This window comes from Anomalospiza imberbis, chromosome 7, assembly GCF_031753505.1.
Source record: "Anomalospiza imberbis isolate Cuckoo-Finch-1a 21T00152 chromosome 7, ASM3175350v1, whole genome shotgun sequence".
NCBI lineage: Eukaryota > Metazoa > Chordata > Aves > Passeriformes > Viduidae > Anomalospiza > Anomalospiza imberbis.
Window position 1 is genome coordinate 4,800,435 of NC_089687.1, and position 25,458 is coordinate 4,825,892.

General features: G+C 39.3%; 1 protein-coding gene and 1 long non-coding RNA gene across 2 annotated transcripts in view; both read left to right on the forward strand.

Moving 5' to 3' along the window:
• Positions 1 to 25,458, forward strand: part of LRP1B (LDL receptor related protein 1B) — a 633,449-nt gene that overhangs the window by 141,701 nt on the left and 466,290 nt on the right. Inside the window, exon 2 of the mRNA XM_068195161.1 lies at positions 18,961 to 19,086. Within this exon, the coding sequence (XP_068051262.1) occupies positions 18,961 to 19,086 (126 nt within the window). The remainder of the gene's footprint in view (positions 1 to 18,960; positions 19,087 to 25,458) is intronic.
• On the forward strand, positions 11,738 to 13,414 carry LOC137477584 (uncharacterized). The gene is made up of 2 exons (XR_011001066.1): positions 11,738 to 12,263; positions 12,358 to 13,414. It is a non-coding gene; the product is annotated as an uncharacterized lncRNA (long non-coding RNA).

Below are 25,458 nucleotides of genomic sequence, written 5' to 3' on the forward strand. Positions count from 1 at the left end.
AGGATTATGGAGGAGAAAGTCTAACTCCAGCTTTTCTCTTTTGAGCAAGAAACTGTTTTCTAACACCTACAACTTCATAAAACATTCATAAACTTTCTGTCTTACCCTAGTGCTGTTTTGTAAATGATGATGGATCTACAGAAAGGTCAACCCCTCTTTTTCACAGAACCCAAAAACCTAGACAGATTTACCATGTCCTCTGGTACTTTAGTAAATGTAGCCTAGTTTTTGTTAAGGGCTGCCTGGTCTCCTGCTTCTGCTATAACTGCCAGTGTAAATATCCATTTCATTGCTGAGATTTGGAAGCTGTTAATGTGGCTTTCACCACATTGCAGAACGCTTCTGCAGCTTTGCAGCTCCTTTGCAGGGCTCGAGCTGCTCTCTCGCTGCAGTTTTGCAATTATGTAATCAAATACCAATCTAAACATATGGCCATTCCTCTAAAATACAGAGCCTGAGGAAACTGGAGAGAGCAATGATGAGTTGGAAGAAAAATCCAGTAGAAACAGAGTTAAATGTCAATGTCTGCATTGTGCCTAGTTAATATTTCACAGGAATGCCATCAACTTGCTATAGAGCCCAGAGGATTTATACATTTTCCTGACAGATGATCATGATTCCCATCAGTACACTTAATGCCAACATCTGTAGGGCTCTACTTAATTTGGGAAACAAATATATTCTGTCCTCGTCAGAAAAGAATACTTTGTATGTTCCAGGAAATGCTCATTACCTTGGGGTCATTGCAATTAAGCAGAGGACAGAGATTTTTCAAGGGGTACCATTGCACTTCTTTTTGGCTGCTGTCTTTAAATGCAAGTTGGCAGGTGCCAGTTCCTGGTCTTGGCATCGCAGTGAAAAAATGCTTTTGATCATGGGTCTAAGTAAACACATGAAAATCAAGTATAAACATGGTCATTAGGAAAGTTTTGGCCATACACCCATGTTTATGGGTGAGGAATGTTGAGAATGTATTGTACACAACAGCTTTATATCTTAATCATAATTTTCTTTAAGCTCCACTGTATTTTATTTTTATTATTTTTTGCCTTTATTAGTCACTAGGGAAAAAGTCTCAAAATTTAGATTTTATAACTTTCTGTACATTAAATCATGGCCAGTCTAGATATTAAGGACAAGGACACCTGTATAAACATTCCTTTTTCTTGAGTCTCTCTTACCTTCTTCAGAGCCGATGATCTTCCCATCAGCCTCTTCTTCATTTTGCTAAATAAATAACTTTCACTTGATCTCTTCTCTTGGTGATCTTTATTCCCCAGATGGTGTTTCAGCTGGCTGGAATTCTAAATTATTTATGTGGGTGTGATAATACTCAAGGAGGAAGTTATGTTTCATGTTGGTGCATGGATGAGTTTTGTTTATACAAATGTGGTTGTGTGATTCCAGTGTAGCATAACTGCAAGCAGAAATAGAGGTGGAGTAGGAATAGAATTCCTTCTCTGGGAAGCACACCAGAAAACTCAGGGAAGACAGCCTGCCTGGATTAATGATATATTTCCATGCCTAGAGCAGGAACAATCTGGTCAGGAATTATGAAAAATGACAACAGGATTTCTCATGAGCTATTTGAAAAAATAACAGAAAATGGAGAAGATGGGAAATGTGTAGCTTGGGTTTGGTAAAGAAAAATAAAAGACAAGTTTTCAAGGAGCTCATTACTTCTAGGTAACTCATAAAATTATTTTCTTCTAGTTTTTGTAGTTTTGCAGACTTCTGCTATTCATCACTTTTAAGTTATGTAAAGTAATTATCTATGTTAAATTTGGTGTTGTTGAATTTTAATTTTTGCAGTACTTAAGGCAGTTACCTTCAGGGTTGGGGAGAAAAATCAGAATTCTTCATGAAGTGATCTCTTTTATGTTGGTGTTGTTCAACCAGACCATGCCTAGAAAAACTCAGAAGGGATTTAACCCTGGCACAGGGTGCTATTGGGACATTTCTTAAAAGAAAAAGTTTCCTTTGGAGTGATAAATATCCTGTTATGTACTGAACTGTCAGCCTTAAGAATGTCTTGGTCCTCTGTTCCTTTGACAAGATGAGGAAGCACAAGATTTCTATCAGTGAATCTGATCAGAATAAAAATGAACTTTTAAGCCAATAGAGTGAGTCTCCCCCGCTTTATTAGAAGCAGCATTGAGTTAAACAGAACAATCCTGCATTTGGGTTTGAATGATGAATAAGGCTTCACTTTCAAACATTATTTTCTCTGTCTACTTGATGCAAACTCAGTGTACCACTGATAAAAGATTCCCTTTGACTCACCTGGTCCCTCTATGGATTTGGATGTGCAGAGGTCAATTTCTAAGTGTATGAAAAATGTTTCACACAAGGTGATAACTCCTTGATCTGCTTTTTGTTTTGCTTTAATGCTGTATTTTTAAAATATTTTTAGTTGTCTCTATTTTCATCTCCTTCTTGTCTATCTTAACATAATTTCATCTAGTTCTTGCTTCCTTAACAGCAGCCCTGTTACTGCTGTCCTTTTCCCTTTTCAGATGAGGGAGAGCTTTTTCTTCCTATCAGTTTGTCTGGGGCATTCTTAAATCCTGAAATAACATAGTAGGTTGGGGAGGAGACTTTAAAGGACATCTAGTCCAACCCCACTGCCATGGGCAGGGCAGAGACCTCTTCAACTGCATCAGGTTGCTCAGAGCCCTTTCCAACCTGGCCTTGAAAGTTTTGAGGGATGGGGTATTCACAGCATCTCTGGGCAACCTGTGCCAGGGGCTCACCTCCCTCACAGGGAAGAACTTCTTCCTAATATCTTCTCTAACCCTGCCCTCTCTCACTGTGAAGCCATTCCCCCTTGTTCTGGCACTCCAGGCCCTTGTCAGAAATCTCTCTACTTCAGGTCTTTTTCCAGCCTGAACAACTCGAACTCTCTCAAGCCCTTCTGTATAGCAGAGGTTCTCCAGGTGCCAGTCACCTCTGTGGTCTCCTGTGGACCACTCCTGAATGACAAATAGTGCCCCTTGGTAGAAATGAGAAGGGAGATGGTGTCCAGTGATGTTTGGGCCAGCGCAGAAAAGCATGAGGGTCAAACAGTGTCCTGTTGAGGCCAGGCACAGTCAGGGAGTGGAACCATGACAAGTGGTTTTCATGCAAGTGTCCAATGAAAACCTTAAAGGCCTCCTTTTCATAGGTAAAATCAGTGGTGTTTAGAAGAGCTCTGGAAACACGGATTTGTGACTCATTCATCTTTGTAAATTGTGAGAGCTTGTACGATTCCCCCTTAGTGCTCACAAATCCACGAATCTTTTTGCTGCAGAAGGTAGAGTTTGTTTGGCCTGGCAGATTAATCTCTGTGGGAGGTTAAACTTCTCACATGTCGGGACATTATGGATCCAACTCCACCTCCTCACTCTTCATGCTGCATTGTGTCATGTCCCTTTTTAGCTAAAATCATTCCCAGTGGGATGTTTCTGATGGAACAAAAGAAAGAGAACGTGCTGCCCCAGATGTGGGCTGGGGTAAAAAACTCTTATGATGTGGATCTCCATCAGCACAGCAGGAGATAAGAGAAAAAGTGAGCCAAGCCAGTTGAAAGATCCTTTGTTTTGTGGAGCACAGTGTGGGTAGTTTTCCTGTTGGTGCCTTGGTCCATGGGTGTGATAGGAATGGTGTGCAAAGATCTCAGCAGTCTTGAATCCTGCTGGGGCTCTGAGACAGAGCTCTCCTGGAGTGTCCTCAGGAGGCCTCACTCTGCCCTTTCAGGCTTAAAACACATCAGTGTTCCCAGCTGGAGATCTTTGGAAATTCATGAATACTTAGATTTGATTTACCATCTTTTCTGTCAAATTCTAGTGATTGTGATAAAAATATTCCTCACTCCATTTAGCAGGGAAGTTAAGAAAATGCTGTTTGACTGGAGCATCTTATCCTGTTTTTATTCTGATTTTCATTGATCAAAAGTTTCACAATTTTGATGCCTGTTTACAATACTACAATGTCATCTTTCTGTTTCCTCAAAAGGCACATTTCCAAAATGCTTTCAAATAGCCAGCCATTTTAATGAATACCTCAAGGGATCATTGAAATATCTTTAAACAGGTGGTGTGAGTTTAAAAAATTTTCCCCTGTGTATCCATCTGCATTCATCACCTAAGGTCATTTTCAATATTCATGTCTTCTACCTGGAATGCTGGTTTGTCCTCAGTGATAACATGTGGATTTCTTCAAAATTAAGCATATGGTTTATTTTTCTTGTCAAATTGCCCTTAAAATCTCTTGGATTTTTTTTTTCTGGTATTTGTATCTGCTGGGATTGTAAGACTTATTTTTGCTTAAACTATCTCAATATTTATGATTGTGTTCATTACTGAGAAGTAAATGACAGGAAAAAATAATTTTTATTTGTGTAGATACACAAAGCAGCTCTCAAACAGCCTTGGTTTGTTGCTAAATCTTACCTAAAATTCCCTGCCAAGCTACCATAAATTTATTTTCACAATACAATCTTTAGAAATGTCTTCAAAGCCATTGCTGTGGTTTTCTTGGGTGTTTTTTTTTTTTACTTTTTTTTTCTTTTTTGTTCGTTTTGGTCATTTTCCCCCCTCCTTTAACACCACTGCAGAAAATGGATCTAAGAGGGGGAAAAAAAAAAATCAAAACTGTATTTTTATTAGTCGGTTAAAGGTAAATGACGAAAAATGATTAATAAATTAAATTCCTAGAGCTCAGTGTAGTTAGACTTGTTTCGACTTGGTTCAGTCAGTGTTCTGCTATGTGAACTTATTTTCTCAGTTTAACAAATTGTTGTTGATGCTCATCAGCCCTCAATGGCTTAATGAGGAATAGATTTAAATATCCTACAAATAGATGGACTCAGGGCAGGGCTGGGGTGGCCACAGAGGAGTTTCCTGCAGCCGTGGTGGTCTCCAGGGGCACTCAGCAGTGAAGCCATTCAATTTCACAGAATCACTGGGCTGGAAGAGACCTTCAAGATCATTGAGTCCAACCCATGTCCCAGCACCTCAACTAAACCCTGGCACCCAGTGCTGCATTCAGTCTGTTTTTAAACACATCCAATCTCTTTTTAAACACATCCAATCTCTTTTTAAACACATAAACACCTCACCAGTGTGCCATGGCTTCAGGGGCTGCTTTAGTGGCAGTCCCCAAGTGAAGGTGTAACAGTGTCTCCGATTCAATCCAGGAACTAAGTTTTTACCACACTTTTTAAGTGAAAGCAAATACACAGGTCACTGGGGCCATCTTATGAATTTGTGTGCCTTGCTTACCAGTGCTCAAACACATTTCAGTGGGTCATAGCTATAATTCTTGATATATTTTTTTTTATTTTAAAATTTTTTTTAGATAGAAAAGAATAGGTGTTACAGTTCTGCCACAGGTGTGCTTTCTGTGAGACGGCACTTTAAATCTACTTGAGCATCATTATTGTAGAGACTCAAACAGTTTAGAACTTAATTGATATTAATAGGAATAACCCTCGATGACGTGAACTTGGCAAGCCAGAAATTGCAGCTGTTCTCAGCAGTAGTGGCAGTAACAAAGATAATTAATTGTTTTTCCCTGGGAGATATATTTAGATTGTACAAACTAAATATTCTATTCCCTGAGCCCTAATTCAGGCTTGTATTTGTTCTATAAATACAGGAAGTGAAACAAAATTTAATATTTTTTGACTGTCACACCATGATGTGAGCTGTTATAATTATTTTGGAGAAATAAAGTATTTAAAATATTATTACATGCCTTCCAGTAATAACTTCAGCAGTTGATGTTGTGTATGATTTTGTCAGCATAAAATGAGTAATAATTTGATATTTTAAATTCTATTTTTTGTTGGTATACAAGAGCTGGTAGTTCATCTGGCCCCAGCAGTACTGTGCAAAGGGGATCATATTGGATATTGCAGAGCACGTGTTCCTGGCAGAGTTTTAGTCAAAAAGTATTCCTGAGTGAGCACAACTTCATTTGCTAAGAACTTGCAGTCAGCATTATAATCCTTCTGGATTATTAAAGTATGCATCAAGGTTTAGTTTTGAAGTGCACAGGGATGTGTTAATGGCACTGTAAAATGTTTATACCCAAAGTGCAGGAGGACTCTGTCTGGGTTATTGATTGCCAGGCTTTAAATTCTTTCAGTTTTGCTTAAATAAGAGTGGGAAGGAATCTTCGCAGATCCTTCCCCTGTCTCAGCTGCAAGTGGGCTGAGCCACCTGGGGAGTATTTACTTCTGGTCCTGGTTCTTGAAACTGTAATAGACACCCCCACAAGAATGTATATTCATATGCTCTAAGTGTGTGGTTTTTATTAATACTTACTTTAATAGTGGTTGTAAAACTCATGCATTTAAATGCAGTTCTTTAAAGCAATGGCATTTTGAGCAAGGATTTCTTTCACTGGTTATTTATTTCTACAATAGAAAGTCTCTGGCGTGGGTATAATTTTGTCTACACTGATAACATCCACCCTGAAAATGTAACATGCATGGGATGCTCTGTTGCTTGCTACAGAAGTAATTTTCTATTACAGGTTTTAAATCTCTGATATCCTAAAAACGTGGAGCTGCTTCAGGTTGGGCTGGACACAGAGGCAACAGTGCTGAGCAATGCAGGTGCTCTTCAGCACCTCCACAACTGCCTCCTTTCACAGTCAAGAAATGAGGCTTTATTTCCCCAAATTAATATGGCACTAAACCACCAAACTAAACATTTACCTTTGTGATGTAAATATTTCCTAAGCTCAGCTTCTTTCAAATCCTGCAGTTATATGTGCTGCTCAGCGAGAGGCATGGACTTTGCAGCAGGAAAATGTGTTCTTTATGAATGGGATGAAGCTCTTTTCTTCCCTTGCATCTCAAATGCAATCTAAATGATCCATCATGCCCTGCACACAGCAAAAGCAATAGGTATGATGAAAGTCTGATTGCATGTAATCAGCAGCAGTAGTGATTTGAATGTTTTGTCCTGTATCTTCCCTCAGCCTACTGCCCAGAAAAGCTGCTGCTTTAGTGTGTTGAAAGAAATTACTTGAATTCATCAACTGGGTTAGTTTAGAACCCTATTTCTCTGGTTCTCCTGTGGGCTTTTTGATCATTACATGACTGGAATATCAGTAGCTTCAGATACTTATTAAAAATATTAACAATATTGCACAATCTAGGCTGGCATTCAGGTCCACAGCTTCTTAACAGCAGTGGATTTGAGAAGTAAAACTGCTTTTTTGCCTGTGCCCTAAAGTACAGAGAACTGCTCTTAACAAACCACTAGCTAGGGGAAGCTTAGAAATGGGATGCCACTAAAAAAAACACCTGAGAAGTATTGTTATTATTGTGGTCATAGATCAGGCCAAACCATCTCTTTCTGCAGTGTGTGCACATACATTCTGCAGGAATTGTTAAGGAATAACCAGTGCAGGACTAACAGGGCAGTCCCCTCAGTAATTCTCTGACTCGAGCCCACTCACAAGTGAAATCATTCTGCTGCAGAGCTCTGAAGCTGTGTCTGTCTTCTGGGGAAAATTGCCTGCTTGTACGCTTCTGCATCTCTTTCTTTCCTGCTGCTAGAATATAATTAAATATGCTAGAATATAATTAAAGTTGCTAAAAATACATGCTTTCTAATATTGTTTTTTCTGTGTAGGCGGCTGCTGTTACTCTGTTCTCAGGGGAGGAGATGGTATAAAGATGAATGTCACTTAACTCTATTAAGCGGTCCATATTGCACAGGGATATAAAAGCTCCTTATTTGTGGCCTGATCCAAAGTCCCATGGAGTTTTTAAATTTATACATGTATATGTACAATGTTGTTATCTTTACAGAAGCATTTTTTCCCCATCAGAAGAGGGGAGACTTCTGTACTGAAAACTACCACTTTCATGTTAGCTGTGAGAATTTACATTCTTAGTGCTAAGGAAATTAGTAGAACAAGCAGGGCCATAATTACTGTGCTTTTACAATACCGACATTGTACCTAATTAGGGTTTAGTCTTCAGAGCACTCTGTTTGTTTAATAATCCCAGCAGACATAGTTTGAATTTTTGCATCACCTGGATGTAGCTGGGGACAACCAGCACCGCTGTGGAAGTGACAGTTGACCAGATTTTACCTATTTTACAGTATAAAGCATTGGCTCACCTTTGATATGCATGAAATCACTTAAGGGTGAGCTGGAATCAGCATTTAGAGGCAAAGCTCAATGCAAAGAGAGTCTTTGTTCACTTTTTTTGTGTGGTGAAACCAGGGCTTAATTTTCTCTTCACAACCTCAGCAGCTCGCAAAGCTGGTAATAAAATCCTCAGCACCCCTGCTGATGAAGTCAGATCTGCTATTGCTAACAAAGGTTAAACATCCATCATCTTTTGACCTGCTAAAATTATTCCATCTTCAGGTTTGATTCTGAGTTTACCACCCGTCCCATGCCTTTTGGTTTCTATTTAAAGATGACTGATTTTTTTCTGGATATGAAGTTCTTGATTTCCTGTCCTGCTTCCTCAGCCATCATTTAAATTGTAATTATCTTTTCCTCGCATATGGAAAGTCTCAAAAATGACTTAAAGATTTTTGGATAGCGAGGGGACAGAGAGGACCTTGAGTCTGTATTAGTGATGGATTTCCTCCAGCCCGTTTTGTGGTGCGACCTTCCCCTGTGAAACCTGGATATGTCATATTTGTTCAGGTGTCCACCAGCTCCTTGTTCAGCACATCAGGGTTATGAGCCTCATTTCCATGACTGCGGTGGAATTTCTTAGAAGTTAGAGTTTTCTTGGCCACCCTTCAGTCGCCAGACTCCTGGATAGATTGAAGAAAGCAGTTACGTTAAAAATTAAATTATTGCTTCCTTGGTTTTCATGCAACTGAAACATTTACTCTGTGTGTGTAATCCTGCATACCATCCTATCGATTCTGTTCCTGATGCTGTCTTTAATTTTCTAATTGCCTGTTTCTCTTGATCATCTTGTGTGACACAAATAACCTCAGGGATGGCAGGGATCTGAAAAAGCAATAGCTGAGAAAAGCCTTCCCACAGAAATGCTGCCTTTGAGTTAAATGTTTCCTCCATAAGGATATGTGGGGGTCTTTCAGTTTTTGTCAAGTGTCCAACATGGACAAGTTTCTTGGCAAGAAACTTTTAAAATTATTTTGAGCAAGTTGCTTGATAGCTTTATATCCAAAGTTGTCTTTATTTCCCTTGTATCTGTTTTCATAGCTGTTTTTTTACAGTATGTTTTTTAAATAGTAGTCAACACTTACAAATTATAATAGAATGTCCTTAATAAATCAAAGGAATAATTATCTAAACTGATGGTTCATTGGAATTTGTTTGCCTTTGAAAAATTAAATGTTTATATATAATTGCTTTTAAAGAATGTTTGTTTTAAAATGTTCAATAAATAAATGTTTTATTATTTTTATTTAGTAACATTTCATAATTCTGGGCAATAGTATTTGGTTTGCCTTGCATGATGAACCAGTGGTGACTGTAGAACGCAACCCAGGACAAGAGCTTGTTCCTGCAGTAAAGCTCTTGACAGAGCAAGGTCACTCTTGGCTCCCTTTAAAAATAAATGGTTTTGTTATCAGTCCAAATTTGAAGCCTGTAATAGTCTTCTCATCCTTTTATCATTCCAACTCCTCACCTCAGTGTTGAGGCTTTGGCCATTTCCTCCTTGCTTCTGAGGAGCCAGTGGGTGGAGGGGTCATTAATCCTGCCTGTGGTCACTCGCAGCTCCTAGCAGAGAGGGTTTCAGAGCTTGTTTGTGGGTGGCTGAGTGACACCAGGCTGATGTCACATCTGTCTTTACTTTGCTCCTTCTTTGTAACATGGACTTTTCGGGTGAAATACAAGCTTCCCTGCAAAATGCCATTTTAAATATTTTAGCAGAAACCTTTTGCTAAATATTGCATTTTGCTGCCTGTGAATGATATGTTTGCCTGTTCAGAAAATTACATTGAAGACCTACTGACAGCAGCTGCTAATATCACAATATATTGCTCTCTAGTGGTGTGAAAATTATTATTCAATGTATGCATTTCCAAATTAAATTATCAGTCTTGGATCATATTATCAAGAAAGTCATTCCTGAGCTGCAGAAGATCACAATTGTAACTGCTTTCCCAACTGTTATATTGCAATTAAACCTATATTAAGTGACCCTTTGGTGTGCCTTTTACTTAATTCTTACAATTTAACTTAGAACTGTTGATTGTAGCTATTTAAAATAATGGATACGATTTCAGTAGGGCCCAGAATAAATGTGGAGACATTTTTAGGACTCTAGTCAATTTTTAAAGGCTTATATGAGAAACAGATTTAGTTACAAGTTTCTAATATTACTACTATATTTTTAATATTTGGTGACGTCCAACTTGAATAAAAGAGTTAACCCTGGTAATGAGATTTTCCTTTTACCTCTTTACATAGACACTATTTAGACAGGGATTTTAGCTTGGTTTTCCCCTAGTTCTCACATCCTTTCAATAACTGAGTATAGTTTAAAGTTATATTAGTATTTAACCCCATTTCCCTGTAGATTAATTATCCTAATATAAAACAAATGTGTATTAAACATATGCAGTTGCTTACAGAAGCAGATTTGGCTGTTCCATTTAATATAAGTCTCTTGTTGCACAAAACAAACCAGTCATATTTAAGATTTCTCTGGTCATTAAAACTGAATTATGTAATAGGCTTCCATCTGCTATTGAAACCTGTTCATCATTATTTTGTGTCATTTTAAGTGGGAGCATTCTGAGAAATGCTTAGTGACAGCAGGCTTGGTTCTCCTGGCTATGAGAGCAGGGTAGGACACAGCTTCCTTCCTTTGTAGCTGCAAAAATGAATGCACTGTCTTCTGAGAAGGTTTCCTCCAAGAGTTTGGTTCTCGCTTCTCCAGCCTTGCCATCTTCTGCAAAACTCTGTGTTTCGTTTGTGCTGTTAAACTGTGTGCAAGTTGCAGTCCCCTCCCTGGGTCTCCCCCAGCCCGCTGCACTGATTGCTGCGGGGTAAATGCAGCACTGGATCCCATCAGCCCCAGCCCCGTCTGGGGGACACTGGGGGTGCTTAGCAGAGCAGGCAGCACTCGGTGATGGCAGTGCAGTGGCACAGGCGGGCAGGGAGGATGGATGGCCCCGTGCTGCTGTGCTGGAACAGGATCCGGGTAAATGGGATCCGAGCCTGCCGGGGCAGGTGTGGCATCTGCTGGAACAGGAGCCAGGCAGGGCAGGAATTCCACTGCTGCATCCAGGAGCTGCATTGACCACCTGTGAGGGAGCTGGACTGGAGAACAAACCATTTAGTTGATAGAAGATACTGTGATTTCAGGATTAACCTTTTTGGTATCCTATACAATATGTAATTTTTGGATATGGCAAAAGGAATAACATTTGTGCTTGAGTCCTAAAATAAACAAGCAAATCAAGCACCAGTGCTAACATAGCCTCAACATCCTCCTCCAGGGAAATAACAGAGAAAAAAGATGGTTCACTTCAATCCAGATACTTTATAGTTCCTTCCATACTCCCTTTAAATTTTTAATCCTTTATGGTAACTTCTTTTCTGTTCTCTCAGTATAACTTTGTTTTCCCAATTTTGCAGTCATCTGAGTTTCCTAGATCTTACCTATCTATATCTTTCCCTTATAAAGTTATCTGGACTTTAAAAGAAAACAAAAAACTACCTTTATTCAACGTGATGATAAGCAGAGCCAATTTTTTTTCTTAATTTTTCCATAATGTTCCTATTGTCTTAAAATATCTCAACAGTTTATGTGCTTTTCCTTCCTTGTGTGGACAGATGTCATTCTATTAGAGTTTGAAATATTCAAGTGAAATGGCTTTGTTATGTTTTACATGGTAAGAATACTACCGATTTAAAATAATGACATCATTGATTACCCTTTGATAGATGAAATTTATCTAAATTAATTATCTTTTAGTATTTGCTAAAAACATTCATATGTGAAAATTCACAATGATAGAACATCTGCTCAGCAGAGGGCTAATCAAAGGTATTGTAATAAGCTATGTAATGAATGTTTCAGCTTTCAAAAGAGAAAATATTTTGTGTGGCATTTATTTAAATAATTTGTCACAAGTTAGGATTTCCATCCCACTTTAAAAAAAGAGAAACAATTTTGTCATGAAAACATTTTAATGGAATTTGGAAACTTTACAACTCAGTGGGGGAAGAAGTGTAGCTTGGAAATATCTAAATTCCAAGAGCTAGCACAGATAGGAGATGAAAAAGATTCATTTGAAGTCCTGCTTGGAGGCACAGTGAGTGGCGCACTGCGGCGAGCTGGGTTTGAAATCGGCGCCGGGTGACTTGTCCTCAGTCCCCACCCGTCTGCTCATTTCTTGTGCTCTTCAGGAGTTTGCCTGTCAGACCTTCTGGAGGTTTGATCCTGGGAGCAGCTGAAAACCTCAGTCTTTTCTCTCCTGACCTTCCTGATGGAGCAGGAAATATGTCTGTGTACAAGAACTGTGTTTTTCAAGTCATGGCTCCTAGAATTCCTTTTTCTTGTAAAAGTTTGTTGCTTCTTCAAGTGTACAGGAAGTGTCCTTATGTAAGAGCTCCTGTGAAGGGTCTTTCCAAGATGCTTGCCATTCCTTATAAAAACCTATTTTTTATTCCTTTATTTTCATTAACTTTTTCAAGTTCTGTTGCAACCATTTCTTCCTGTCAAATAAGAAATGAAATTATTATGAGCACACTATGACAATACAGGCTAAGGTAGTGGAGAGGCTCAGAGGTTGTCACATTCCATATAAACTCTCTTTTCAAAGTCATTTTGTTCTTTGACATGGGAAAGAAAGAAGGGCTGTTTCAGTGGGAGCCTTTGAAGGCTTTCCACAAGTGAGAACATTTTTGCTCATGTTCACCCTGGCACTGGCTGTCAGCAGCTGAAAGGGCACCTTGTTGACTCTGGTACAGGGCTTGTCACTCTTCACACACAGAGGGATAAGTGATGGTCACTTTGGCCCTCCACCCTGACGTTTACATTTAATCCACGTCAGGCTGCTTGGAAAGAAGGACCACTTCACCCTGGGGAATGTCTTTGCATGTTTCCTTCAGCTTTCAAGGAGGCGAAGGATAATTGTGAAGAAATGGTTCAGAGGGAGCTTGTTTGGCCTTCGGCCTCCTTTCTTTGTAGGGCTACTGGGAGCAGGGATTGGCAAATGGCAGGATTGCAGGTAATGTGTTTCTATTAGGATCTTTCTGTTGTGTTAGAGAAGGCACCTGGCTATTCTGTGGTATTTTTGAGCCATTAAGGAACATAACTATCATGTCATTTTGTAGTTTGCTGAGATAGGTATTATTCTGTGACCCTTTGCTGATTAGATAAAAAATTGGCTCAGGAATATTTGGGTGTTTCTCATTATCTGAGTATTTCTTAAATTTCCCTCTCCCTAGATTGTGCCAAGCTGAGTTTGAATAAATTTCTCTTGTTCAAATCCAGGAGGGAACTTGGTGTCCCACCCTTAATGGAAATATGCTTTTGGCAAAGAAAGAGCCAAAAAGAGCAAGGAACAAGACAGTCCCCAAACTTATCACCTGCCCACTTGCAAAAATACTGCAGGATTTTCATCAGTGGATATTTCTTGTTTTCCGTTAGTACTGATCTCTCTCAATATTTGCCTAATCTGATCCATGAATTATAGTAGCAAAGAGCAAGTCCAAAAAATACGAGGAATTCTTGCATCTGTGTGGTGTAAATAAGGAATTTGAGCATGAATATTATGGACTGAGAGCTGGGATGTCCAATGTCACTCCACAGACTCCAAACAAGATGCCTGTGACCTTGCTGGGTGGGAGATGTGCAGACTGAGGAAAGTTTACACATGGAATTTAAACATATGTGCCTTAAACTAAGCATATGGTGCTTTTACTGACAGGTACCTGTGAGTGTGCCCTACTTATGGATAAACCAATTAACTGATTAGTAAATGCTGAGTAAGTGATAACTATTATGCCAAGAGCTGAATAAATACACATAAAAGATCCATATTCCTGTTTAGAATGCTACATGTGAACATACCAGCAGCTCTTTAAGCCCATTTGCATTGTGGAAGCTCAAATCAGGGTTTGGTAGATGTTGTGAGAGATTTTTGGGTTCTGTAAATAAAATTTCATGACTTTGAGCACAGCATTACACTGAACTGGGTAGGACAGAAATAAATGGTATCTTATATTTTCATAGCCTGAATGTAAAACTCCGTTTACTGTTTTGCAAGACGAATCTCAAGGATTTTGTCTGTAGTTTAGTGTGGTCAAAATGAAAATGTTTTACTCTGTACTGGACTCTAAAAATGTAGATTTAACTCCAAAGGTATGAAAGATTTGAAAAGTGTTATATAAAGTCTGGAATTCATAAGTAGGAAATGCTGTGCATGCTTTTTCTTCACATCTCCCTTTCAGTTACAGTAATTTAGGTTTCAGCGTATGATGAATTCTGTCATAAATTACTACCAGAATACACTTTTCAGCTTTGGAGTAAATTTTGCTGAAATTAATATGGAAACCCTCCCATGTTTCAGTGAGAGATCAAAGAAAATCCCAAATGGAAAACATTCTTTTGAGAGGGGGGAAAAAATAGTTCTGAGTTCTTTGGCTCTTGCAATGAAGATAACTTAATTAAAATCAAAGCAAAACTAATTAGGAGCTTAAAAGTTCAAGTTTTTGGTTGCATAACATCCCTGAAATACGGCAGGATGGGTTTATTATCATTGCCAGAATTCCAGGTTGTGCAGACAGGTGATGCCAGTGGATCCCAATGGAAATGTACAGCTGGATTGCAGTTTTCTGACCACTCCTTTTGGCCTTTCTGCTCTTTCTTACTATTGCTGTTCTCTTGCTTCTGGGAAAAAAAAATATTTTGGCAGGAAATTCCTTTTCTCAGCTCTGAGTTCTCTCTGGGTATGCAGCTAAGGGACAAACCAGCTGAGGTCTAACTGTTTATCATTTTTATTCATGGATTCCATGGTTCATTCCTTGATTTAACCAGTCTCAAGTGGAAAAAGAAAGCATGTTCACACACACATCCCCCTAGTCTGTGTGCATCTTTTCTTGCCCTTATCCTTGAAAATGGAGAGGGAATTGAAAATTTCAGCTTTTGTTGTTTGTTTGTTTCACTTGAAACAAAGTGAAAATATTTTTTAAGTGCAAAATTAAATGAAATCAATTAGTGAGGCATTCTTACTTCACATTGATCTTAAGCTATTGCTATAAAAGCTTTTGAATATTATGTTGTGTGATGATCTCTTATCCTTCAACATTCATTCCCATCGTGCTTGTATCATATCCTTCAAAAGCTTCTCTAGGAATGTGCTTTTTGGGTTAGCGTGCACATGTGGTTTTTCTGAATATTTAGTGAAAGCCTAATGAGCAGGCTCCCTGCTCTAGTGGATCAAGACTTTATGAGGCTGAGTTTTGCTCTTTGAAGAGCGTTGCCATATGGGAGGTTGTTTTTTTCGGGCTCTCTCAGGTGCTCTTGGCAGATGGAGCTGGAATTGCTCGGAAGACAGAGCACCAAGCAGCTCCCATGAAAGTGGCTGAGGGGTTACCAGGACCACAGCAGGAGCCTGGCAGATCCACAGAGTGCCCAAGCAAGGGACTGCTGGGAGTGGGAAGCACAATTCTGGGATTCAGCAGCTTCTCTGGGCACCTGGTTCCTTCACCAAGGCAGTTCTTAATTAGATTCACAGTGAATAGTTTCCAGTCTCGTGACAGAGCTGGAGAGCACTCAATTATATAAATGTTATCTCCCATTTAGTTCTGTTCAAGAGCCCTGTTGACCTGCTTTTCTTCATTGCATTCCCTCAAATAGGAAGGATCCAGATCCCTTTGACCCTAAACAGTGGCCACAAGCAGTGATCTTTTTTAGGAGCTGAATGCCAATTTACAGAGGCAAATGCCTTTTTAATCCGGGAGCATTCCTGGTCCGGGCAGACATCAAGTCCCTGCCTTGTGTGCTGGTTGGTTGATTGGTTTGTTTCCCTTTTTCCTCTTTTCTTTTATCATCATAATGGAATTTTGGTTTTCCAAGTTCAGTGTAATTTTATAGAATATAATTCTAGTTGCTTTCCTAATGAAGATTTTGAGCTTGTCGTCTTTAAAAAATGTTCATCTTGAAAAAAGAAAAAAAAAATCAACACATTTTTGGCTGTGGGAGCATTGACTTTAAACAAAGGCACCAGGTTTTCTATTTCTTTTTTTTTTTTTTACTTTCCTTCTACGAGGCACTGCCAGGTGTTTGCAGCATAGGATAGGAGCATAGGAGTAGTATCCTTAGGGAGACAAGGCTTTCATTTACCCATAGAGGGATGATTTCTCACCATCTGCTCTGTATCTCAGAGAACTGGGATGTTAAAAATGTGAATTTTCCCATCCACTGGGAGCTTCCCTGCACAGCTCACGTATTACAGAAAGAAAAAGATGTCACTGAAAAGAACTGTTTTACTTCTGGGCCATCATAGATGACTATTTTTCAGCAAGAGGGTTGTTGTGATTTTTGTTTTATTTTTTTAAAGCCTGCTAATTAGTGCACGTTCGTAATTAACTGGTCAAATTCATTCTGTAAAGAAAACAGGTGAAAACAAAAATAATTCTGTGGTTATGCAAAATAAAAACAATTGAGAAAGCACTTTCAGAGCCAATAAAACCCTGAGGTAATATTAAACTGCTTTATTCTAAACAAAATCTATTTTTCAAAGTGTTTTATAAGTTAGTGTTTTTTTCACTCTGCTAAGTTTTTCTCAAGGTAGAGAATATAAAAAGCTTAGATCTCCATAATTTCTGTATTGTTGCATAAAATGGAAAGCAAGAATTTAATAGTATGGAAATAGCTTATTTTTTCCATCTTAAAAAAAAAGGTAGCAAACAAGCCTTTTTTCAAGTACAAACGTTCAACTCTGAGCTCAGTGTGAAATTGCTTTTTAAAACTTCTTTATATCCAGTTACTTAGGCTATTTTCATAACCTTTGCCCAAAAGAGGAGCAAATGCAAGATTTTTGTGTGTAGACATGTGTGACCATCTGCAGATTTGAAAGAAGCAGTTGCACTAAGGAAGGGATAATCACCCTGCCAGGTTTTGTTTCAGGCAGGATTTCTCTTCTATAGGTGCTGTACATGGAGTTATTTGGGGAGGCTCATGTAGAGCCAGACACTTGTGTGACCTTGACTGTAGAAGTGTTTTCACATCTTTACATTTCTGTATTTATTCAGTAGTATTTTTCACTTAGCTGTCAGTTCAGAAGCCTCTCAAAATAAATAAATAAATTTGTTACTCTTAATAATGAAAGAATTTTCAACTATCTTTTGCTCTAAGGAATAAACATTCCAGAGCTGAATAAATAAGTGGACATGTTTGGCAATGGTAGTTTTAATATTTCCAGGTCTGTTAGAAGCAGACCTGCAATACACAGAAAATTGCAGTTCATCCTGTAGTAAAAGCAGAAATGTATCATGGCTTTCAAGAATACTCTAAAACCAAATATTATAGAGTTCTTCTCTGTGCTTCTCACACTACTCTATATCTTTGAAATGCTAAAACTTGCCAAACTCTCTACCTCTTTCTGACTTCCAGGATGGTTTTTCAAGATGTGCTATCAAAGCAGGGTCTTTAATCATCTCCCTGAAAGCTTTAAGCAAAACCACTCCATGTAAACTTAGACTCTTAATTATGCAGTTGCTCATTTTTGCTGTTGAGGGGAAGGAATTAAGTTATAAAAAAATACATTCATTCTTGCAGTCTTAAAAGAAGTTGTGCTACAGTTATATTATGAAATATGAAAAATATCTACATAGTAGTTGCAAATTTGGCTTGTTGGAAAATCGAATGGCGTCAGTAGTTGAGAACCTGACCTCGGAAATGAGGCCTGCACACAGGAAATTATTAAATTATTACTCTAATAAAGGGTTCTTCTTGTTTTTTTCTTTAGTGATAATACATCCCATGGCTTTTGGATGAACTAAGCCAATGGAGAGATCTATGAGTGGACTGGGTTTTGTCTCCTCCTTTATACTTGGTTTTATGTCTTTGTGGCAGTATTGACTCCACTGAAGTTATTTCTCTCTTGTGCCAGTGTAAGAATAATGAGGAAACCTCTTCCCTGCAATCTGCAATGTAACCTTGTGGAAGACACTACTGTAATTTATATATTGATAAAATGAATATAATATATTGCACAGAGGTTTTGTGAGCTTTAATTAATATTAGAATAGTTTTACATTGAATAATGATGGAATAGTCTTGAGTTAATTAACTCTAGATCTCAAGGACATCAGCCTGTGGTGGTTGAATGCAGCAGAGAGTGTGGGTGTGCCAAACTTCCAGAATTGCCCTCTTTTAAAAGCCATTGTTTTCAAGGTGCCCCAGTGTTGACTTTAAATTCTTTGTTTGCTAATTTGTCATGTGAACTATAAAATTATTTTAATATAAAAGGGAGGAAGGACTTGGTCCTTAAAATGTGTCTAAGGAAATAGTTGAAAATGGATGAGTTTACTTAAGTAGAACTTTGACTGCTTACAAAAATACATCCTTGAAAATTTGATTGCTTGAAACAATATAAAAATATTTTCTGTGGCAGGAGAGTTGAGTCAGGAACCTCCCTGCTGGTAACACACCATTAAAGCTTGTTGGTTTCTATCTAGTGAGCAAATTTCCTTTGTGCTGAAGTATTTAGAAAAAAAGCAGATTTACTTAAAATTTTATTCCAGAAAAGTAGTTCCTGGTGATGTTGTTCCTCTCAGGTTGGAAGGGTGATGGGCAGCTCCCACTGAGCCCTCAGCTGGATGTTAGAATTCCCTAAGTGAGGCTATCAGATACCACTAAATTATTGCTTCATATTGTTCCTATCGTTTCCTTTGATTTTTGCTTTTTGAATCATTTCATTTTCACTTTGGATTTTCATTGTGCCATTTTTTTTCCCCTTCACCTGTAACCATTTCACTCTAACCCATTCTCATTTCCAGAAGAGCATCCCTTGTGTGACGTAGGGGAGTTCCTGTGCCACGATGGCATCACCTGTGTGTCCTGGCACTGGCTGTGTGACGGGGAGCCCGACTGTCCTGATGATTCTGATGAGTCCTTAGACACGTGTAAGTAAAGGAGGAGCTGCTCTTTTATTTTATCTCCCTTGGAACTGAAACATTTTCAGTCACACTGACTATACAGCTGAAAGGGCAGATTCCATTCTGTTTTATAAATTCTCTTCCTGTTGAGGGGAGCAGGTTGCATTGGTAGTGTAGGTGAGAGACAGAAGATGGAAGGTGTTTTGTTCTTGTGCCACTCTGTCACTGGAGCATGTGTGCCCTCTGCTCTGCCTGAGCTGTCGATGGGCTGAGAGGGGACAAGCAAAGTCAGGCACAGGAAAATGTGCTCCTCTAAATACATTTACAGGGAGTTGGGGTGGAAAAGTGCAAAATATTTTCAATACAAATATGAAAAGCATACAAACATCAAAGGGAAGAATGAAAGATGATGTGAGAGCTGTGAGGGAGGAAATAAACAAAGAAAGGAAGATGATGGAAAGCTTTAATAAAGCATATTTAATTATAGTGAAGACCTTTTTGGGTTTTTTTGATTTTTAATGTGGCTAAGAGCTTTTGAACACCAGAGTAACAACCTTACAGACTTTTTTCTTATCAGCCTTGTAGACTACTGATGAGGTGTTATTAAATCTTAATGTTCCCTTGTTTCCTGTGTTCTGAGGAAAATGAGGGAATTTCCTGATTTTATCCCCAGGATAATCACTTAATGTAAGAGAAGAACCATGTATTTTGTATCAAAGCAATACTGACAATCAGGAAGACTGGAAATAGGGTTTGCTGCTCAAAGAAAAGAAAATATCAAACATCAGACAGTATTTAGGAGTCTAATCTTTAAAATGACGGACAGAAGCTCAAGATGTCTGGGAGCCATTTCTGTCTGGGCAAACACTGCAGTGCTGATTGCAGCCTTCCTGCTCCAGAGCTCCTTCTCTGCTACTGATCAGAAAATTGCCTCGGGGGCTGTGGGGAGGGTGCTCTGATTAACCACCCTCCACACACTTTGGGGTTCTCAGCAGCAGCATCCTGCAGTGTCCAGCTGGGATTTTGTTACTGCGCTGCTGACTGATCGCCCCCTTCTCTGAGGTGTTTTCAAGCACACTGCTAATATGTGCAGGTAAAAGTTTTTCTGACTAATGAATATCGAGATAGGAGCACACTAAGGGTCACACACAGAGTTTTTAACTTGCCTCCTGATATTCACCATGTAGTTCCAAACCCAACAGCTCACTGGATGCCCAGGTATTTTCATCTTGGGAGCTTCACATGTTTTGTAAGACCTGTGTTCAGCAATTCCATTTAAAGCTGTGGCACATTAAAAACATGGCATTTGGAGTTTATTGATGGCTGGAAGAAATGGGGAGGTAGTGGGAAAGAGAGTCTACACTTTTCCTAACATCAACCAGCGTGGTCCTCTTGGAAACCTTTCCCTTTGCAAATGTGACCAGTTTATGTCAGATGCTTTCCTTAGGCTGTCCTAAGCAAAAGGCAGAAGTCAGCACCGTGGTTTTTCTGGTTATAGAGAAGGAAGGTGCTTGAATCCTTATTCTTTTCCAGCTTCCAGGGCCTTTGCTGAGGAGCTGCTGGGTAATGAGGTGCCTGGGCCACAGCTGAGTGTGTGAGACAATAATTGCCTTAGGTCTGCTGCCCTCTCTCACCCTCCCAGTGTAACTCAGGACTGAGTGAGAACCAAGTGACAGTGCTGGGGCATTGGGTGAAACTCTCTTACATAATTGCTCACAATTTTGTTTTGCACTGGATGGTTCTGTATTTAATGGTCAGCACAATTTTCTGTCAAATTGTTGAAATTTGTGTGCCTACTCTGGCTTCATGAGGTAAGTTGTTTCTCATTAAAAATGAATATAATGCTGCTGAATTATTTTGGTGCTGATACTTTGTACACAGGGTCTGTAGAAACTTAAAAATTACATTAAAATATTCTTATGATGTATTTGATCTCTCATGCTAATACCAGGGACATAGCATTCAGTTTTTGTGCACGGAGTCATGTGTCTTTTTGTTTTAGATGAATTTGTCAGCTCTTTTTTGACTTGCATATGATGAATTATTTGTTGTAGCCTGACAGATATTGCTAGTTGTTCCTATAGCCATAAACAAATGGATTTGGATTGATTTTCTGTGGATTTGTGCCTAGTAATAGGGTTTTCTGGGTTCTAATAATGTGCAGGCATTGATCAAAGCTTTTCCTGTGAGTGGAAGTTCTTAACTTCTCTCCTGTGGGAATTTCAAACTGTAGAAAAGGAGAGAAATTCTCAAGCTGCAGCTTTTCCCATGGTGAGAATATGAGAAGTCTTATTAGTATCATCATTCAAGCATCTATTTGCAGAAAACATTCAGGAACTAAATATCTTTGTGAGCAATCTCCTGGTGGTGTTTTAACCAAGTTTACAACAGAACCTGAAAGTTACTTGGCTGTACAAACACACATGATATGCCTGTATCAACTAATTGCCTCAGGAACCCACCTGAAATCCTACAGTCTAATTCCTTTAATAGTGTTTATAAGGAGATCTGGGATGGGACAGAAAAGGGGGAAATGGTGGCATCCTTAGTTATTGTTGAATTCAGTGTGTGTTGGCCCTTCTTGGGCAGGGCTCTGTGCAGGCACAGCTTCCTTCAGCTGTCTGGGGTGTGCTGGGGGTGTCCTGGCTCTGCCTGTGTGTTCTTCTCAGGCAGCAGAAAGCTTCCAGCACCAGGCTGTTCCCCTTCTACTTCCCACCTTCCTCTAAATGGTCTCACAAACAGCTGGGTAAAATCATAAGTGAACCCCTACAGCAGCTACACTTGTGTTCTCTTCCATTTCTTGGCAGCTGTAGTTCTTTCTGCTCTCTGAAGATGCTGGTTTTTACAGTACCAAGATACCTCAGAAACTTATAATGAATAATTTAGTGAACAAATTCTGTTGCTTTTCTCTTCCAGAGTTGTTCATGAGAAAATTGATTTTTGAAAAAAAAAAAACAAAATGTATTAATAAAACTCTTGACCAAGTAATTTTTACGCTTTCTTGGGTGGTCTCTCGGTTGTTCATGGGTTTTTTGCAAATAGTCAGGATTCAAAAATCAATTTACTCAACCTAATCAGATGATGCTGGGTTCTTCAGTAGCCTAAATCAGCAAGCTCACTCAAAATCAATAGAACTTTATCAGACAGACCAGAATCTGGCCAGACAGTTTGGCTTTTACAGATAGTGAGTCTGGAGCATGATGCAAATGTTCAGAGGAACATTTCCATTAAAAGGAAAACTAAAATGTCTGCCTGCAGATTCACCTGACACGTGATTTTGGTGAGACAATTACAAAACTCAAATCCATTGTTGAAAAGCATAGAGTTTAAAAACATACCACTGATGACTATTTGTATATTTGTATCATCAGCTGACTTCACTACTGTGTGCACTTACCACTTAGAAACATCAATGCAGTACTCATTTTCTTGGGGATGGTTTTAGTGGTTTTTTTGGGGGCTTTTTGGTTATTTGTTTTATTTTTGGTGTTTTGATTGGATTTTTTGGCTTATTTTACCATTCTTGCCACTAGTGTTGGTCTTAAGCTGTAAGTATTTGCCTATCTCAGCAACTGTAAGTAGAGAGCTTCACTAATTTTTTGGTATCTTAAAGATCCAGTTTATAACATGTTTTTTTACCTGTGTGTTTTGTATTCCACAACTGTACCTCTCAGTAACATATTCATCCTAAGTAAGCCATGCCCAAGGAGTACTGTGGTTTCTGAAACCAGAAAAATATTTGATGTGATGTGCTATTACCTGCTTTTCTCCTCAGCCTCCTGCTAACAGAGCTGAAATCTAAAAGGTGCATTGGCAAATTACTCCTTCCATTTAGTACTTAAGGCTTTTTCTGTGTATTTGCAGCTTCAGAACTCATCTGGCTTGCATGTTGTTTTCAAATCTCAGCTCACCACCGCCTCTCTGTCAGAATGTATTCTGCCAGGGCGAGGTGAAACAAAGGAGCAGGGAGAGAAGTTGCTTATTTTCTACAGCTTCTTTTTGAAACTGTGCACATGATTATGTTTGGGTATTGTAGTGCTGGGTGCAGCAGCTCCAGCAAGGGCTGTTTGTTGTCTCTCAGCCATGGAGAAGAGAAAGGTGCTATAACAGTACCTTACAGCTGCCCTGTGAGGAGGCACTTGAGGTCTGGAACGAGGTTCCCCTGAGCTCCTTTTGTATCCATCTGTGGCAGAACAGGCAGCAGAGCTCTGCAGCAGCACAGCTTCCCATTAGAACCATCTATGACCCCAAATACTGCTTGAATGTCATTAATAACCCAGAGGGAATAAAACCCTACAATATCAGATCTCCCATTAACAGAGCAGCACTCTAAAAGGAACTGCCAAGTCCAAAAGTGCTTGATTCTCATTTATTTTAGCAGCAACAAAATCCTGAAAGCATTTCACTCCTCACAGCCAGACTGCAACTCTTGTCTGTCCTGTTGTCCTCAACTGCCCTTTGTTTGTGATCCTGACACACTTACTCTGGCATTTAAGCTTTCCTAAATGCTATCCAGATACTGTTTGCATACCTTCCACCCACACAATTTATTTGTGGCTGACTGGCCCTGCATTGAAGCAACTCTGGTTGCCATTAATAAATCATCAAATTTGAATGGTCCCTGTCTCTGGTAGTTTGGGTAGATGTATCCTTATTGTAACATGTTGAAAGTATCTCTGATAATTATCTTCCTCTGGGATTTTAGGGAATGTCAGTGTCTATAATCATGATTAAACTGAAGTTGGAGGAGCAAAAGAAATGCAGCAACCAGAAGTGTCTTGTTTAAAAGCTTGAGTCTCACTTTGGTTGCTAAAAGTGTGTCTTTCATTCTCTGGATGCTAATTATGGGAGACTAGCTTCAGAAGCTTAAAAAATTGTTAATTGGGTACCTCTGTTGTAGTTCTTTTACCAGCAAAGGATAAGATAATTGGATGCAATGTTGCTCTTGTGGTATGAAACAATAAAGATAAAATTTCCTAAAGCTCCTAATTCTTTTATGAGTAGATCCATTGAAATTCAATAGAAGCTGGGATCCCAGACCACTCTTTAGTAGCTTTGGAAAATCCCAGCTCAATAAATAATGTGCATACATTGAAGGTGCACTGCCATGAAGCTGCTAAAGGTAAATGAAGAAAATGCTGGACATGAGGGGAACATGTGGTCTTTTGTTTTCACTCTTTATGATTTTGGTCTGTGTAGTTACTGTTAAACAAGGAATCTGTTATTTAAAATACCTTTTTACATGTATTTTTCAGCAAGACATTTGAAGTTGTTACTGGCAAGATATTAATTTAGTCTGATTTGAGATGATGAATAGGTACTCCCTTTTTTTCTCTGCATCAGGATTTTTCCTATCAGTAGTGTAAAACTTCTGAAGCTGTTGTAGGAAATGAACCACAGCAAAATGACAAATGTCAACAAATTTTATCCAACTGCTGCTAGTTTACATAAGATTAAATTAAATGCTTAATGCAGCAATACAATATTGCCAACTTTTATGTTAACTGGTGAGAAGTGTTTCTGACAGAACAAGATGAATGCTTTGGAGGAGTATTAACTTTCCTGATACAATTTTTACAGACCTGAAACATAACACATTTCCCACTGAAGCTCTTGCAGTTTACCCTGGCAAAGTTTCTGTGGTTGGTGAACAGTGGTAAAGAAAAGACTTATAAAGGCATTTTTATTCTGGCTGGACCTCTTGCCATCCTGTTTACTGGCACGTAGCCTATCAGGGCTGCTGGCTTTGTCCCATCCAGGTAGTTTGCTGTTGGCTGCTGGAAAACATCTTGGTGTCTGTGACCTGGGCTTCAGCTTTTGACCTCCTTTTTCTCCTTACTCCATCATTTGGAAAACCAGAGAGCTCAGCCCTTCCAGGAAATGTAGTTTTGCTGGGGTGATGGGATTGCTGATGTTCTGATGGTTAATGGGGTATTAGAGCAAACAGGCTGGAAAGGATGGGTGTCCATGGTGCTCGTACCCTCTACGCCCTTGGGGAAGGTTACAGAGAAGCACCCCAGTGAGACAAATCCTGCACTGCCATCAGTGTGGAGGAGCTCAGCCTGTTCCACGGGGGTGTTTGGGGCTGCTCTTGATGATGCCCAGTTGTCATCCTAAGCGGGATCGTTCTTGGAGGATGTTCCTGCCTTTCTCTCCACTGATTCTGCTCCTCTTCCCTCTGGGCTCCCATCTTTGGCTGCTGGGGAGCACTTGCCTGGGGCCAGGGGATAACTTTGATGCTTTTACATTTACTTCCTGCCACAGCCAGCATATAGGCAGAGTTGTTGAGGCTCCAGAGAACGTTTAGAGGCAATTCCTTTTTATAATTTCCCCATGGGCTCTATACTACTTCTGAGGCATAAGCACGCTGTCCCATCACTGGGATACAAGCATTTGCCT